A 13,111-nucleotide genomic window follows, 5' to 3' on the forward strand; every position below is an offset into this window, starting at 1 on the left:
TTGTGTGTAGCAACCATTTAACATTTAACAGTTCCTTTGTAAGTTTACATGCTATGTATCCTGCTTGCAGAATCTCTTTGTGCCCGGGTAAACATGCCCAAAGCAGCTAGTTCAAAAGAGAGGTACTAACCACAGGCATAGTATAAAACCAAACAGACCCACCTACCCGCCACCCCAAGAAAACAGTTGACAGTGAAGCCCAAACTTTTCAGTAGCTGTACATTTGATTTGCATGTGAACACCATCACTGCACTTAGGGGAAATGTCTGCTTTCGATTTCCTGAGATATTTCATGGAAGTTTGTGTATCATGCTGCTTGTAGAAAGCATGTGTGATCTAGTTCTAGCCTTGGATTGTGTGCAGACCATAAACTGTTCCAAAATATTTTATCTTCTTGTTCACTGTGAATGTGGCGTGTGCTTTTGATATCCCTGGCAAAGTGGACCCTTCTGTAAAATTGGCCAGTTAAAAGTTGGTTCAGCATAGGAACTGCAGTGTGACAATACCCTAATGAACTTTTAGCTTAGTACTCTTAAAACGCTCCAAGAACAAGGAGCCATCTCCAAGACTGAATAGCTGCTAAACTGTGGAAAATCATTTAAGCATCCTCACACTCTTTCCTTCTGACATAGAAGACAAACATTCTAGCATATGCCATTTTGCTTGCTACACAAACTATTGCTGGCATCCAAGTACAATAGACAAATTTAATTTTTCAGCACTAAGAGAAAAATTGCACTGAAGGGAGGAAAATAAACCAAAACATGCTGAGAAGAGAGAGAAAAGGAAAAATCAAAAAGTGCATAACAAGAAACTGGCATTTATTATGAACAGAACTACATAACATTATGCAACTGCTTCAAATAAGGCAATTTACACCACACCGAAGACATTGATTCTTCTCTACAGAATAAAGTCGTGAAAGAAGATGCTGATCCGTAAGATCTTTATCATCTTCACTACATCTGTAATGGAATGAAACGACCCATTATTTAGCTGAGTGGTACCTTGCTTTTGACATGAAATGCGCAGCTTCTTGGTGATTTCTGTGAGAACTCTGCAAAGTCCCTGAGGATAAAAGACATTACTCTTGGACTCATCAACAGGAGATAATTTTATGTGGGTGGTCTGCCTAGGCAGTGCCAAAGCTCACGCTTTATGCTTAGCATGGATAGTGGTGAGAGGTACTCAGTAGGGTCTCTGTACCTTTGTAGAGCATAGCATGCTAAATTCAGATTTTTTATTGAGACACAGAAGGGGTTATGAGGTTTATTATTTTCACTTTTTAACAATACAGGAAACAACACAACGCTTATGGTAATTTCTTTTCCTAAGTTTCTGAAACCTGTCCATCAAAACTGATTTCTGACAAATTCAAAATGATCACACTGGCCCAAACATGTTGGCTTTTTCCTTCCAGCAATTAAAATTCAAAAGAAATACTTGTCTCACGTTTGTTTTCAGACTAAGTTTCTGACTAAGCTTTCTAGCCCTTTCAAAAAAGGCACAGGAAGACCTAAGTGGCTGGTAAAAAGTGCAGCAATCAAGTTCTTTGATGAACACGTGAGCTGAACAGGGAACAGGTTCCACAGCAGAAATTCCAGGACCCACCGCAGGAGGAAAACAGAAGGGCCTCTGGCATCCTGCATTTTTCCCTTCATACAGCTGCAAGACTCCTTTGTATTTGGGACAATTTGGAATATATTTAAAAGCTAATTGGTACTTATACACCAGAAAAAATACTGTCAGCTCACAGAAGAAGGCTGAAAAAGGGAAAAAGTTGAAAAAGAACATGTGTTTGGATTTCAGGTTCAGCAGGCTCCAGCTCTGATAGACAGTGGTGGTAAATCCCACCATCAACATTTTATTCCACTACACAGGTAATTGCTACTAAGCGTTGGTCCTCAATTAAATATGCTTTGGGGTTCTTATTTGAAATAGGTGAGGACACTAGCCTACATAGGCAAACATTTATTTAAAAGAAAATCTTCAAAAGCACTTAATCAACACAGTCATGCAAGGGCTTAATTAAGCTTACAGCTGCTAAAGGATTTAGGATGTCATTCATTCACAGCTACCTAAGCCTGGCTCTCTCCTTCATGCTGGCACTAGCAAGTTACCCCTCAGAAAGGTTTCCTGTCCCCCCTCCCACCTCCTTACCGGTCTGATACCCATCTAAAGCAGGGGGATCTGGAGGGCCACGTTGCTTCATGGTCTCTGCAGCTGGTACAGAGAAGCACTGCCCCTTTTGGCAGCAACTTTATTAGGTGAGCCTAAGCCAAACTGCATTTTCTGCTAGTGGCTGAGCACTTGCAGCTCAATATAAAATGCTCAAGCAGTGGCAAAGTTGATTAAAACCAGGAATTTATTCTAATGGCTTCTTTCAGGATAATCCTTACTGCCATAACATATTGTTGCATAGTAAAAATTGATCAAAATCTCTCCTAAGTAAAGAGGTTCTGCTAGGCTACTCCTCCTTCTAGATTGTCTGCAGTCATGCACTTTACAGCAAGAAAAGGACCATCATCAATATCCTTGTCTAAACTCCTGCATAATATATGCCAGAGAGACTCAATCCAACAATTTCTGCATCACACTTCTGTTCAGAGCTACAGTTAGAGCCATAACAAACTCGCATGGCAGGATTTCAAACAGGCCTTCTGCTCTCCTCTCTTGCAGAAAGCCAAGCTACTTGCAAACACTTTCACACATTCTCCTGCCTGTGAGAAATGTAGGCCAGCTTACCACAAGCAGAAAGTGTGAAAATGCTTTTAAAAAGCCCAGCTGCTGGCCTGTTTTCCACAGACAAAGAGTGCAAGTGCTTTTAAACACTCCCCTGCCTTCCACACTGTAAACCCTCCATTTTCACAAAGGGAATTTTTCCCTTTCTGGGGTGAAACCATCACATCAGCCATCTCCCCTGCCCCACCATGTAGTCGCTCTAGCACCACTATTATATTACCCTCAGGAAGGCTCTAGCTAAACCATAGTACTGGATGCAAAAAATAACCCCACCAGATAAAAAAACCCACCCCCCAACTGTGTCTGCTTTTAGATTCTCAATATTTCTATGACTTATCCATAATAATTTGATTCTTTAGTAAAAAAGTTGGAAATTGAAAGGAGCTATATTTGTTTTTGTACAAGTAGTCAATCCAAATTAATTCCGATTAGGTGAATAACCAATACTTTGCTACAGCTAAAGCAGAAATTCCTCCAAAATTGGGGGTTTAAAATTAGCATAAAATTATGTGAAGTAAAAATGAAGAAACAAATTTAATTAGAAACCACAGATAGAGAATATTTCCTTGAATAATGCTCAGGTTTTAATCCATGATTAAAATCCATGGTTTTCACTACATTGTTCAAAGGTTTCAGGTAAGAATACCACCCAACAAGGAAAATAAAATAAGAATTTACTTTAAATTTCAAGGTTGCCTACCTGGGTCTAAGATGCTGAAGGAATTGAACCTTCTTTCTCATTCGATTGCAGTTTTGCCTCATATTCTTTGCTAGTATGCTGACAATGCCTACAATATTGAAAACAGATAAAATTTTCAAGAATTTTACAGGATTTCTTCTAATACAACCATATGGCATTCTTGCAAATGTTCTTGAACAAGTAATCTCTTGCCTGTATTCTCCAATTCTTATACCTGCTTTACAGGACAAACTGTAAAAAAATGGCATCTAAAAGTCTCAGCCAATAAAACCTCATTAATATTATTAACTACCATCTCTAGCAATCGCCATTTTCTGAGCGGGAAGAGAGTTCTTGCCACCGCGCCTATCAATAACGAGCAAACAGAGTTACGAGCAAGGTATGAAATACAAGAGAGTGACAAACGGCCATTTTGTGTAACGTCAAGTGAGGAAAGTAATAGCTTTGTTATGTGGGGGAAGAATGGAAGAGAGATGTGAACAATGAAGAAGCTTCCCATTGTCAGTCCAGCATTTCTGTAGGCACAGAAGCTCACGTTGGTCTGGAGGAAAGATGTGGAAAGAGAGGAGAATGATTTTGTGGGTAGGATTTTTGGAAATGTATTTTGCGTGTGAAAGGTGCAGATGAGAGGCCATATTGAGAATGAAAAGCGGTACTGGCAGTTGAAGGAGGAGCTTGGAAGGAAGTCGAGAGACTGATTTGACAGGGGGGAGTGCTTTATGTGAAGTTCATAAAACAATGACTGAAACATGGCTGTGCCAGGTGACAGGACGTAACCACTGAGATCTATCATATGGTTAGACTTGCCAGGTGGAAAAAATGCCCTCAGTTTGTGCTCTTCATGGTTTGGCATGAGAGCATGAGGTTGGGCAAAGCCACAGCAGAGGAGGCTGGGATGTGGGTTGAGATTGAAACTGTTGTTAAAATATGAGGATAGTGTAAAAAAAATCTGCAGCATATTTGGCCTGATATATGGTACAAAGAAAGACACAAAGGGCCAAAGTGATGTCATGGATGATGGTTAAACACTCTAGAGGCACAATACTAGATGAAAAGAGAGCTAATAACTGCTGTCCCATTACACTTAGAAGTACAATAATTTAATTTAACTAATGGATTTCCTAACAACAGGTATTACACCAAGTTTAATTTGCATTTTCTGAAGAATATTTAGTAGTTGCTAATACTGTCATATACAGCCTAAGAATATGAGTAATACTTCATGACCTGGTCACTGAATTTAAATTTGTAGTTTTGCTGCATATAATTTTTACTATGTTTTAGACTCTTTCATTCTAGGATTAATAATTTAAATAACCACAAACCTTTTTTGTTGTGGACCAAATGGTACAATACCAATTTTCTGGAACTTTTTTTGGCATTCTCCTATGTATGACATCTTTCCAATGGCAAAACCTAAGACACCAGCAACTATAAAGACAGATAAAAAACCACTGTTAGTACAAGGGCTTAAATTAGGAGTCTGCAATTGGCTCCATTTTAATCATATGACAAATTGTATGTAGCATGTCTTCTCAAAACATGTCACAAACACATAGAAGTTATACAGGGATTACACAGATGATTTCAGTAACTACTGAAAACTGGCTACTATCATAAGATATAGCAACTGGTCCAAGACAATGTATACTGGAAAAGGATACCATACTCAGCTGGAATGGTAAGATTTCAGATTCAGACAAACAGATTATAGAGATAGCTCACAGTGGAATTAATTCACAACATCAGCACTGATTTCTCTTGCCCTTGTGTACACACCATGGTATATTTCTAATGATCGCAGTTTTAACACTATCTTCTCTGGGCTTCTAAGGAGCTAGAACATCGGCCTCCCATACTATCGCGTTGGGACTTTCACTCATTACAGAGTCAGAATAAAAACAGTGCTTCAATATCCCCATTTTTCTGTTGAACTCTGCTGAAGAGAGAATCAACTTCATTTCTTGCCATTTAAGAGACACCTTACTGTACTGTACAGTTTCTGTGCTTTGTTTTCTTTATCAATTCATCATCATGAATTAGACAGTTACAATCAATCAAATGAACATATAAAAAGGAACATAGTATTTTATATATTATACTACGATGACTCCTTGATACCATAAATTGTGTGATCTGCTAAGCATGGCTGATCAATGAGGCTGACATTATTTATAAAACAAAGATGAGATTTGAGTTTTTACTAATTTGAGAGGCTATATTAAGTAAACATAAGCTGCTACTGAAAATGTTTACATTAAAAGAACCTTGTTTCATAGATTTATTTTTAAACATAGCAGAATTCTGATTTCCTAAAGCACTGTGGTAATATCTCATAAATTTAAAAAAAAGAAGAGTTTGAAAAGAAATTCAGAGAGATGCATCTGAGGTCTGCATACTGCCTGTAAATAACCTTTCCATTCATTTTAGAATTGAGTACAACTTACTCGCCATCTTAGGTAATGCACCAAATCTTGGGGTTGCTGGCAAAATACCTATGATTAAAGGAAATAGTCAGAAAGCTTATTCACTTGAGGAACTCACCAGTACTCAAAACCAAGACAGTATTTTTTCTACAAGTTTTTGCATTTCTGAAGGTGAAGACTGTATGAAAAGTCCACTAACTCAGATTTAGGAACATCAGGGCACTTCCCATTCTGCTAGTTCTTAGTGCATCTGTTTTAGGGCAGTTCTAGAGTAATGGAAAAAAATCTGGACTTTGCTGGATTCAGTTCAGGCAGGGGTTCAGAGTGTAAATCAACATGAAAGCAGCATGGCTGCGAGGGATGACACCTGCAGCACTGCAGAAGGAGGAGATGGTGCTTATGTTTCAGCACAAACCAACCCTGCAAATATAACAGCAAACTGAAATCTCTTACTCAGGGTCCAGCTCCTTGTGCTGTGAGAAGCAGGCCCAGACTATTCTTCAGTAGTTTTCTGTGGCTATGGATTAAACTAGTATTAAACTGTACCGCTGGTATCCAGCCTCCTCCTCTGGAGAGATTATACATTTTGCCTTTAAGAGGAGAATACAGTGTGCTGAACAAGAAAACCAAAAGATTACCTTTAGCTTTTCCCATCAAAATCCACCTTCCCCCAGTTAAGACCAGGAGGTGAAACCAGTATGCCTCTGAGAGCCTGCGTGCCTGGCAGAGGAGTGCCATGCTCTGGAGGAGGGCTCCACACAGCAAGATTACCACAGCAAAGGGATGGGAACACTGGCTGCACTGTTACATGCATTCAGACAGTATTAATGAGGCTCAGAAGCTCCAGCTTCTTCTAGAGGCAGCGTACTGCATGCAATCATCAGAAAGGAGTGTTTAGACAGAGGAGCATTCAGTCTACACTAAGTGCAAGGGCCTTCACCCACTGGCATCTATGCAATTTTAAATTGTGTCTCTCCGAGAAGGGAGGAGCAAAATTGTTGTTTGTTTCTAAACAGCTCCACCTTCCCGCCCAGTTGTTGACACCAGTCATGATTATTTAATATAGGCATTTGTTATTTCACGGCTGATCAGAAACATCCAAGTACAATGGAAAGAAACTGAGAAGAGTACTCGGTGCCAGAGGCTGCAATGTTAGCAACTGAAACAACCCCAGTGCCCTTCCTGTCACTGCTCACCCTTTTTCAAATGGGTAATCCTTTGTCTTCCTTCACACACTCTCCCTTGCTCCTTCCCTCCCTGTCCTCCTACAAGCTCATAGGTCAAGAATGCAATAGGGAACCCACATCAGCCTCTTGTGGTATAGCACAGCTTTTAGGTTTTCTACTCTAGTCCTCCCTATCATCTTAGAAAAACAAAAAAGAATGCGATGAGGAGGAAACATGGCAACGGTGCCTGAAACAAAACAAGGGGCTTGCAACCACACACAGTGAGAAAAGGCTGAGCCATTTCCACTTTCTCCATTTGCTGTCTCCCACCACCCATCTCTTATAGCCCCTGGATTCTTTTCTGCTTCTTGCTTCAGGCCCTGTGATTTTCCTCCTACCTGCCCCTGCTGTAACTCACTGCTGATGCAGGGTGAAGGACTGTCTTATTTGCTCCTGTGGGATACACCATCTTAGTGGTCTTCAGGGTGGATGCCCTTCACCCTTTACCCAAAACACTAACCTCAACTTTATTATTAGTCAAGCCCCCCCAAAGGGCAACACAAGGCACAATGTGTAGAACCAGGCTCATCCATCACATAAACAGAATACAATTCTCTTTTGTGTTAGCCTGAGATCACAAGCCATCTCTATAAAAAGCCCTCTGTCTCCTCATTTTGGCAGTATTCCTTGTCCCTTTGCACCAAAGCTGTATTCATACTGATATATGGTCACTGTAAAAACATTGCCAGCATTTTCCAAATAAAACAACAGTTCGAACTAGAGTACCTGATTTTGATGCCCTTGCTCAAGTTGTACAATGCTCTGCCCTACAAGCAGACCCAGTGAAGACTCTACACAAATACATGTGATCGTGGTGACAGACTCTAGCCACCAGTCTTTGAATTTGTGAATTTTCTTTTCAGTTAATGTCCTTTCAAATGAATGACTGTGGCAATGCACACATAATGATCAGATCACTATAACAATGATGGCAATGAGTGAAAGGAATATTGATCTTGAAAAACAGCAGGCTTTAGGAAAACTTGCATTTCAGTAGTAATTGCAGAGTCTCAACTTCGTAACTGTCTCAAGCCACAACAATAACTTAGGACCATCATGTGTGTTTATATTTACCTTTTGAGACTAGTCCCTGGGCGACAAGCATGCTCCCAAGAGACAAAGGAAGAGCTGTAAAAATAAAAAGGAGGAGAATATACAGTATCAGCCAAAATTTGTTATCCATTTGTTAAATACGTTACTCTTTTATATGTCAAATGGTTTATATGTTTATAATAAATATATTACTCATCTTCTAAACATTAACTTTACATACTGTCTTAATCACCTATTCTATCTGCTCATTCAGATTATTGTATTTTCAAAGGCAAGGACGGCTTCACACAGTGCCAGACATCAGGCATGCTGCAGCATCTGGAGCTAATGCATTACATATATTTATAAAATAATAGCTTCCATAATCTGAATATCTCTTCTCAGTACTGCAACACTAGTAATGACAGCAGCTCCAATTAAATGCTGAAACCCTTTTTAATCTTCTCATTTCAGAAAACATGTAATTTAGATACAGACTGACATGGTGGACTTAAAAGGCACCAAAACACTGAGTAACTAATTTTTCAGATGTTCTAACACCTGAAGGATTTTACAAATCCAAGACACATAGCCATGACTGCCTTTCATTCAAAGGCAAGAATAAGTATGTAATAAAATTATTTGACTACAAGAATAGAACCAACTCCATGACTGTAAAAGTAAATTCATACTAAACAAAAGCTTAATTCAACCACCTTTACCTACAATGATTACGCAAATAATACAGTTAACCCTGTAATAACATATTGCTCAACTTAAAATCAAGTGACAGAGTTAACTCACAATAATATTCCAACAAACCCCAATGTATTACAATAAATGGCACGGCATTTTCCAGCCAGTTTTACATAAATATATAAAGAAGTCATTCTCAGTGTGATAAGAACACATTTGGATCACTCACCTCTGTACCAGAAACTTTCCTTTTTGCATTCTTCACGGATCCTTACAATTTCTTCAGAGTTGTGAATTTTTGAGATGGGACAATAGAACATTGGCTGAAAGGATAAACCTGGGTTAGCTTATTGAATTTCATCTCACAGGAAGAAAAAAAAAAAATCCATTAAAGACAACAAATTATTTAAGAAACAAATAAAATACAATGCAAAAGCCAACAACTAAGCAGAACTCCTTGTTCTGTTGTTAGCAGTGTGATGAAATAACACCCCAACACAGAAACAGAAAGAACTACATAGGCTTTAAGTTAAAACCACTCATCCTGTTGGTTTGTACTTTCCTAAAATAGCTCAGCTGCTGCTTACACCAGAAGTATATTGCTTTATTTCTGTTAGCCATTTCATTCTCATAAGCTACATCATCTTCTGGTAAAGAAATTACAGGAAATAAAGGCAGAGTGGTAGTTTCTAAAAACAAAGTTCTGCCCCATACAGAAGTCAATTTAAGTTCAGTCAGAGCAGATTTTGCAAGTATTCAGAAAAAGGGTCAACACAAATTGTCAGATTCCCCTAACTAGCCTAACTTTCTCTCTGAGCAGTTTAAATACATTCATGGCATTAACTGAACTCAACCATACTGGCTTCACCTTCATAATAATTAGTTTGCCAACAGGCGTCTTTTAAGCTAATGGTAACTCTTTATTTTCCCATTTTGATTGTGAAAAAAAAGACAGTATTCTCTCTTGCATTCTACTGTCCAGGGCATCGCCATGAGGATGTAAGTAGATTATTTTTCTTTATGAGATGACTTGGTTATCAGTGTTAGCACTTGTAGTACCATTATTGGACATCTGAAATATACGGGTGTACTGATTTTGGCTGGGAAAGAGTTACTCTCCATAGTAGCTGGTATGGTGCCGCATTTCAGGTTTGTGACCAAACCAGTGTTGACTGGAATGTTTCAGTTATTGCTGAGCCGTGCTTACACAGCGTCAGCCTTTTCTGTTTCTGGAGCAGCTGACCCCAACTGACCCAAGGGATACCCCATACCGTATGACATTGCGTTCAGCAATAAAAGCTGGGGGAAAGAAGGAGTCATCATTAAGTTAAAATTAATGGAAATTTTAATGTTTTTCTGCAAAAACATCACATCCACAAACATACTTATTCTTGAAAGCAAAACCAGACTTCATAGAACAAGCAGTGCCTTGTGAAAAAGAGCACACTAGTCTATTACAGGATTCTACCTCATTTTATGGCTGACTGATCCATGATTTTGTAACCATAATAATAAAATGCATTTACTGGCTGCAGCCACACATTTCACATTTTAGCTAATTAATATCTCAGTCCTTCTTCAAGCACTGCTCCCACTAAAGTTAATGGTGGTGCTGCTTGGGTAAACAGTACAGAACTGACTCCACTCCAGACCGTAGAGAACCACTCCAAACTGGTTTCACAGCAAGGTCACAGCAAATACAATAAAATCCAAACAAGCTGAGTGAAAGATAAGGAAATTAGTGTCAGAGCCCTAAGTGGACCAGCAGGCTTTGCAGCCTTTCTGCCCCCATACACGCCCTGCCAGGGGTTTAGTTGCTTGGGCTCAAAGTCAGCTCTAATATGGCACAGTTGTGTAACACTAAATGAGATTGCTGCAAAAACAGCAAAGCTGGGGGAAAGATCTGCAAGAAGCTTTTGCCCAGGGCCTCTGCCCCTTGGCTCAGGACCTGCATTTAAGCTCAGGCCCTCACCCTAACTGTGTTGTAGGTATGCCTGCACCCGGCTTTTTGCCACGATGATCCCTACCTTGCTTTGCTAACTTGACCTCCTGCCTTGGTATCAGATGTGCCTTATTCCCACGGCCTTGCAGGGCAGTCACTGGACTGACTGATGGTTGGCTGACTCCGTTGGTTAACATCACCGGATCTGCTCTGCTCCTCTTTTTGGGGTACTGTGGAACTATGTTCTTTGTCCTGGAGTGAAGTTACAACCCCTGCCCACTTTGCTGCCACTGGTGGCTCCCAGGTCACCTTTCCTTGCGGATCAGTCCACTTTTGCAGCTCTCTGGCAGTGCCTGGTTAGCACCAAGGTCATACCACATTTAAATTCCTTAATTTCTCCACCAGAGGGGAATGCCTTTCTCCTGCACAGCTGGAGGGCAGGTTCTTGTGCAATACTCTTCCCTTCTCCCATTCTGAATACATATCCATGTGCATGCACAGCTCAATGGGGACATTTATTATCCAGTTACACTGGACTAGTACTCAGACACTAGGGCTCTGCCAGCTCATAACTAGTTTAACTAGCATAGCGTAAATCAGGGCCCACTATCTTAAGACTCAAAAGCTCCTAGCCGCCTGAGTGTAGTGAACCAGGAAGAATAACACATAGCCTTTTCTTCTCTCCATTTATATGCTTATTAAGCTAACAGACATCTGTTTCTCTCTTCAGTAAGAGCCACCAATGCAAAACCTCAGTTATTCACTAGCAATAGCATCAAAATAAAAGGGAGGAAACCCAACTTACCCATCCAGTTTGCTCCAGTGGAGATGTCTGACTTTCCTGTTGGGTTGTTTCGGAAGACATTGCCTCTTTCCTTGTATCCTGCTGCCGATCTTGGTCAGCAGAAATGATGTGTTTTATGCTTGGCTACCTCTTTCTGCTAGATACAAAGGTAAAAAGCCAAAGTACCATACTGATACTGTAAGTTCAGTGTTCACCTAGAAATAATAATGACCAAGTTGAGATGAGTATTTTTTTCAGACGAGAGCATTCAGTCACTTGATTATATACAGTTTAAAGCACAGTGTTACCACTTAGTAGCAATACAGAGTTGTGTGTAGCCTAATTCAAACAGGGAAGTTGGTAAATACAATTAGATGCTGGATCATAATATAGCACAGAGCTCTCAATCATAAAAAAATGGGAACAAATATGAGCAAGTAATCCAAAACCTGTCTAATTTTTATTGTATTGCAGGTGAAAAATTTAGCTTCTTCAGCATGCTGTCCAGAATCACTGTACTGCTTCTGTCCTCATTACTGTCATCTGAAGTTTTCATTCCACAGGACCCACAATGCAAGCCTATCGCAAACCACATCTGTGTTTCCAATAAACACAATCCAGTCACAAACATGCTTTTAAAAAAAGAAATCTATAATAGACTCCAAAGACCTTAGACTTGCAGTCTTCCATGCCTGAGAATTCTGCTGCTAGGGAAAACCAAGAAGAAATCCTATTTACTTCTGGAGTAATTCAAACGTCTAAACTGTGATTTTTACCTAGTACTTTGCTACACGGTCTGGCACTTTATTAATATACAGGGCACTGCTGCTTTTCAAAAAGTACCTTCTGAGGAGGGTGGCACTGAGTACGGCTGAAGTGACCATGAAGGACAGAGTTAAACAGGAAACATATGCAACAATAATAACCCGAATGCTTTTGGCATTCTTAATATTACTGTATAAACCACTTCCTGCACTTATTTTGGGGTCAGTTACACAGCTATAAAGTTCAAGCAACGTCTGCTTCACACACACTGGATATTCAGACAGCAATGCTTTTCTAAGTAATGGAACAGAAGCAACATGACCTCCTTTCCCCTTGGTAAAAAGACTCCATTAATTGCATTCACACCAATCTGCACTTCATTTTCAGTCACTCTCAAAAAACGACAGAGTACTGTGTCTTTGAAAAAAACTAAGTTTGAAAATCCACATAAAGTTGGGAAAGCCTACAGCTCTTCACTGTCTGCTTTACCCTGACTAACTAAAAGCAATTCAGTTTTCTATCAGTCTGCTGTCACTTAACGCAAAGGACGTAAAAGATGAGAAAATGCCTAATTACAACTATCAAAGACACATTTTATTCTTCTCATCTGCTTTCTTATTCTTATCTGCTCACAATGCCTACCTGTGCAGATGACTGCATAAAAATGTCACTGGAAAGCACTACTGAATGATGTGGTTTCTAACTGCTGCAACAGATTTTACATGCTCATCTTTTTAATGAGGATAAAAAAGCTGAGTCACTGAAGAAAATAAATAACATTCTAAAACATTAAGCAGT

At 39.6% G+C, this 13,111-nt stretch overlaps 1 protein-coding gene across 2 annotated transcripts; it reads right to left on the minus strand.

Annotated features, from left to right (window-relative positions):
- Positions 1-800: 800 nt before the first annotated feature.
- OCIAD2 (OCIA domain containing 2) lies at positions 801-11,758 on the minus strand. Of its 2 annotated transcripts, none has more exons than XM_027797302.2 (7): positions 11,570-11,758; positions 9,052-9,145; positions 8,169-8,222; positions 5,890-5,937; positions 4,768-4,873; positions 3,443-3,530; positions 801-965 (listed from the first exon to the last, which is right to left on the minus strand). In XM_027797302.2, exons 1-6 carry the CDS (start codon positions 11,627-11,629, stop codon positions 3,449-3,451), a joined length of 444 nt encoding a protein of 147 aa, XP_027653103.2. In that variant the 5' UTR covers positions 11,630-11,758; the 3' UTR covers positions 801-965; positions 3,443-3,448. The 2 variants fall into 2 exon arrangements, with proteins under 2 accessions (XP_027653103.2, XP_027653104.2); XM_027797303.2 differs by lacking the exon at positions 11,570-11,758 and adding an exon at positions 9,267-9,366.
- Between the last annotated feature and the right edge of the window lie 1,353 nt (positions 11,759-13,111).

This window comes from Falco cherrug, chromosome 1 (genome assembly GCF_023634085.1).
Source record: "Falco cherrug isolate bFalChe1 chromosome 1, bFalChe1.pri, whole genome shotgun sequence".
NCBI lineage: Eukaryota > Metazoa > Chordata > Aves > Falconiformes > Falconidae > Falco > Falco cherrug.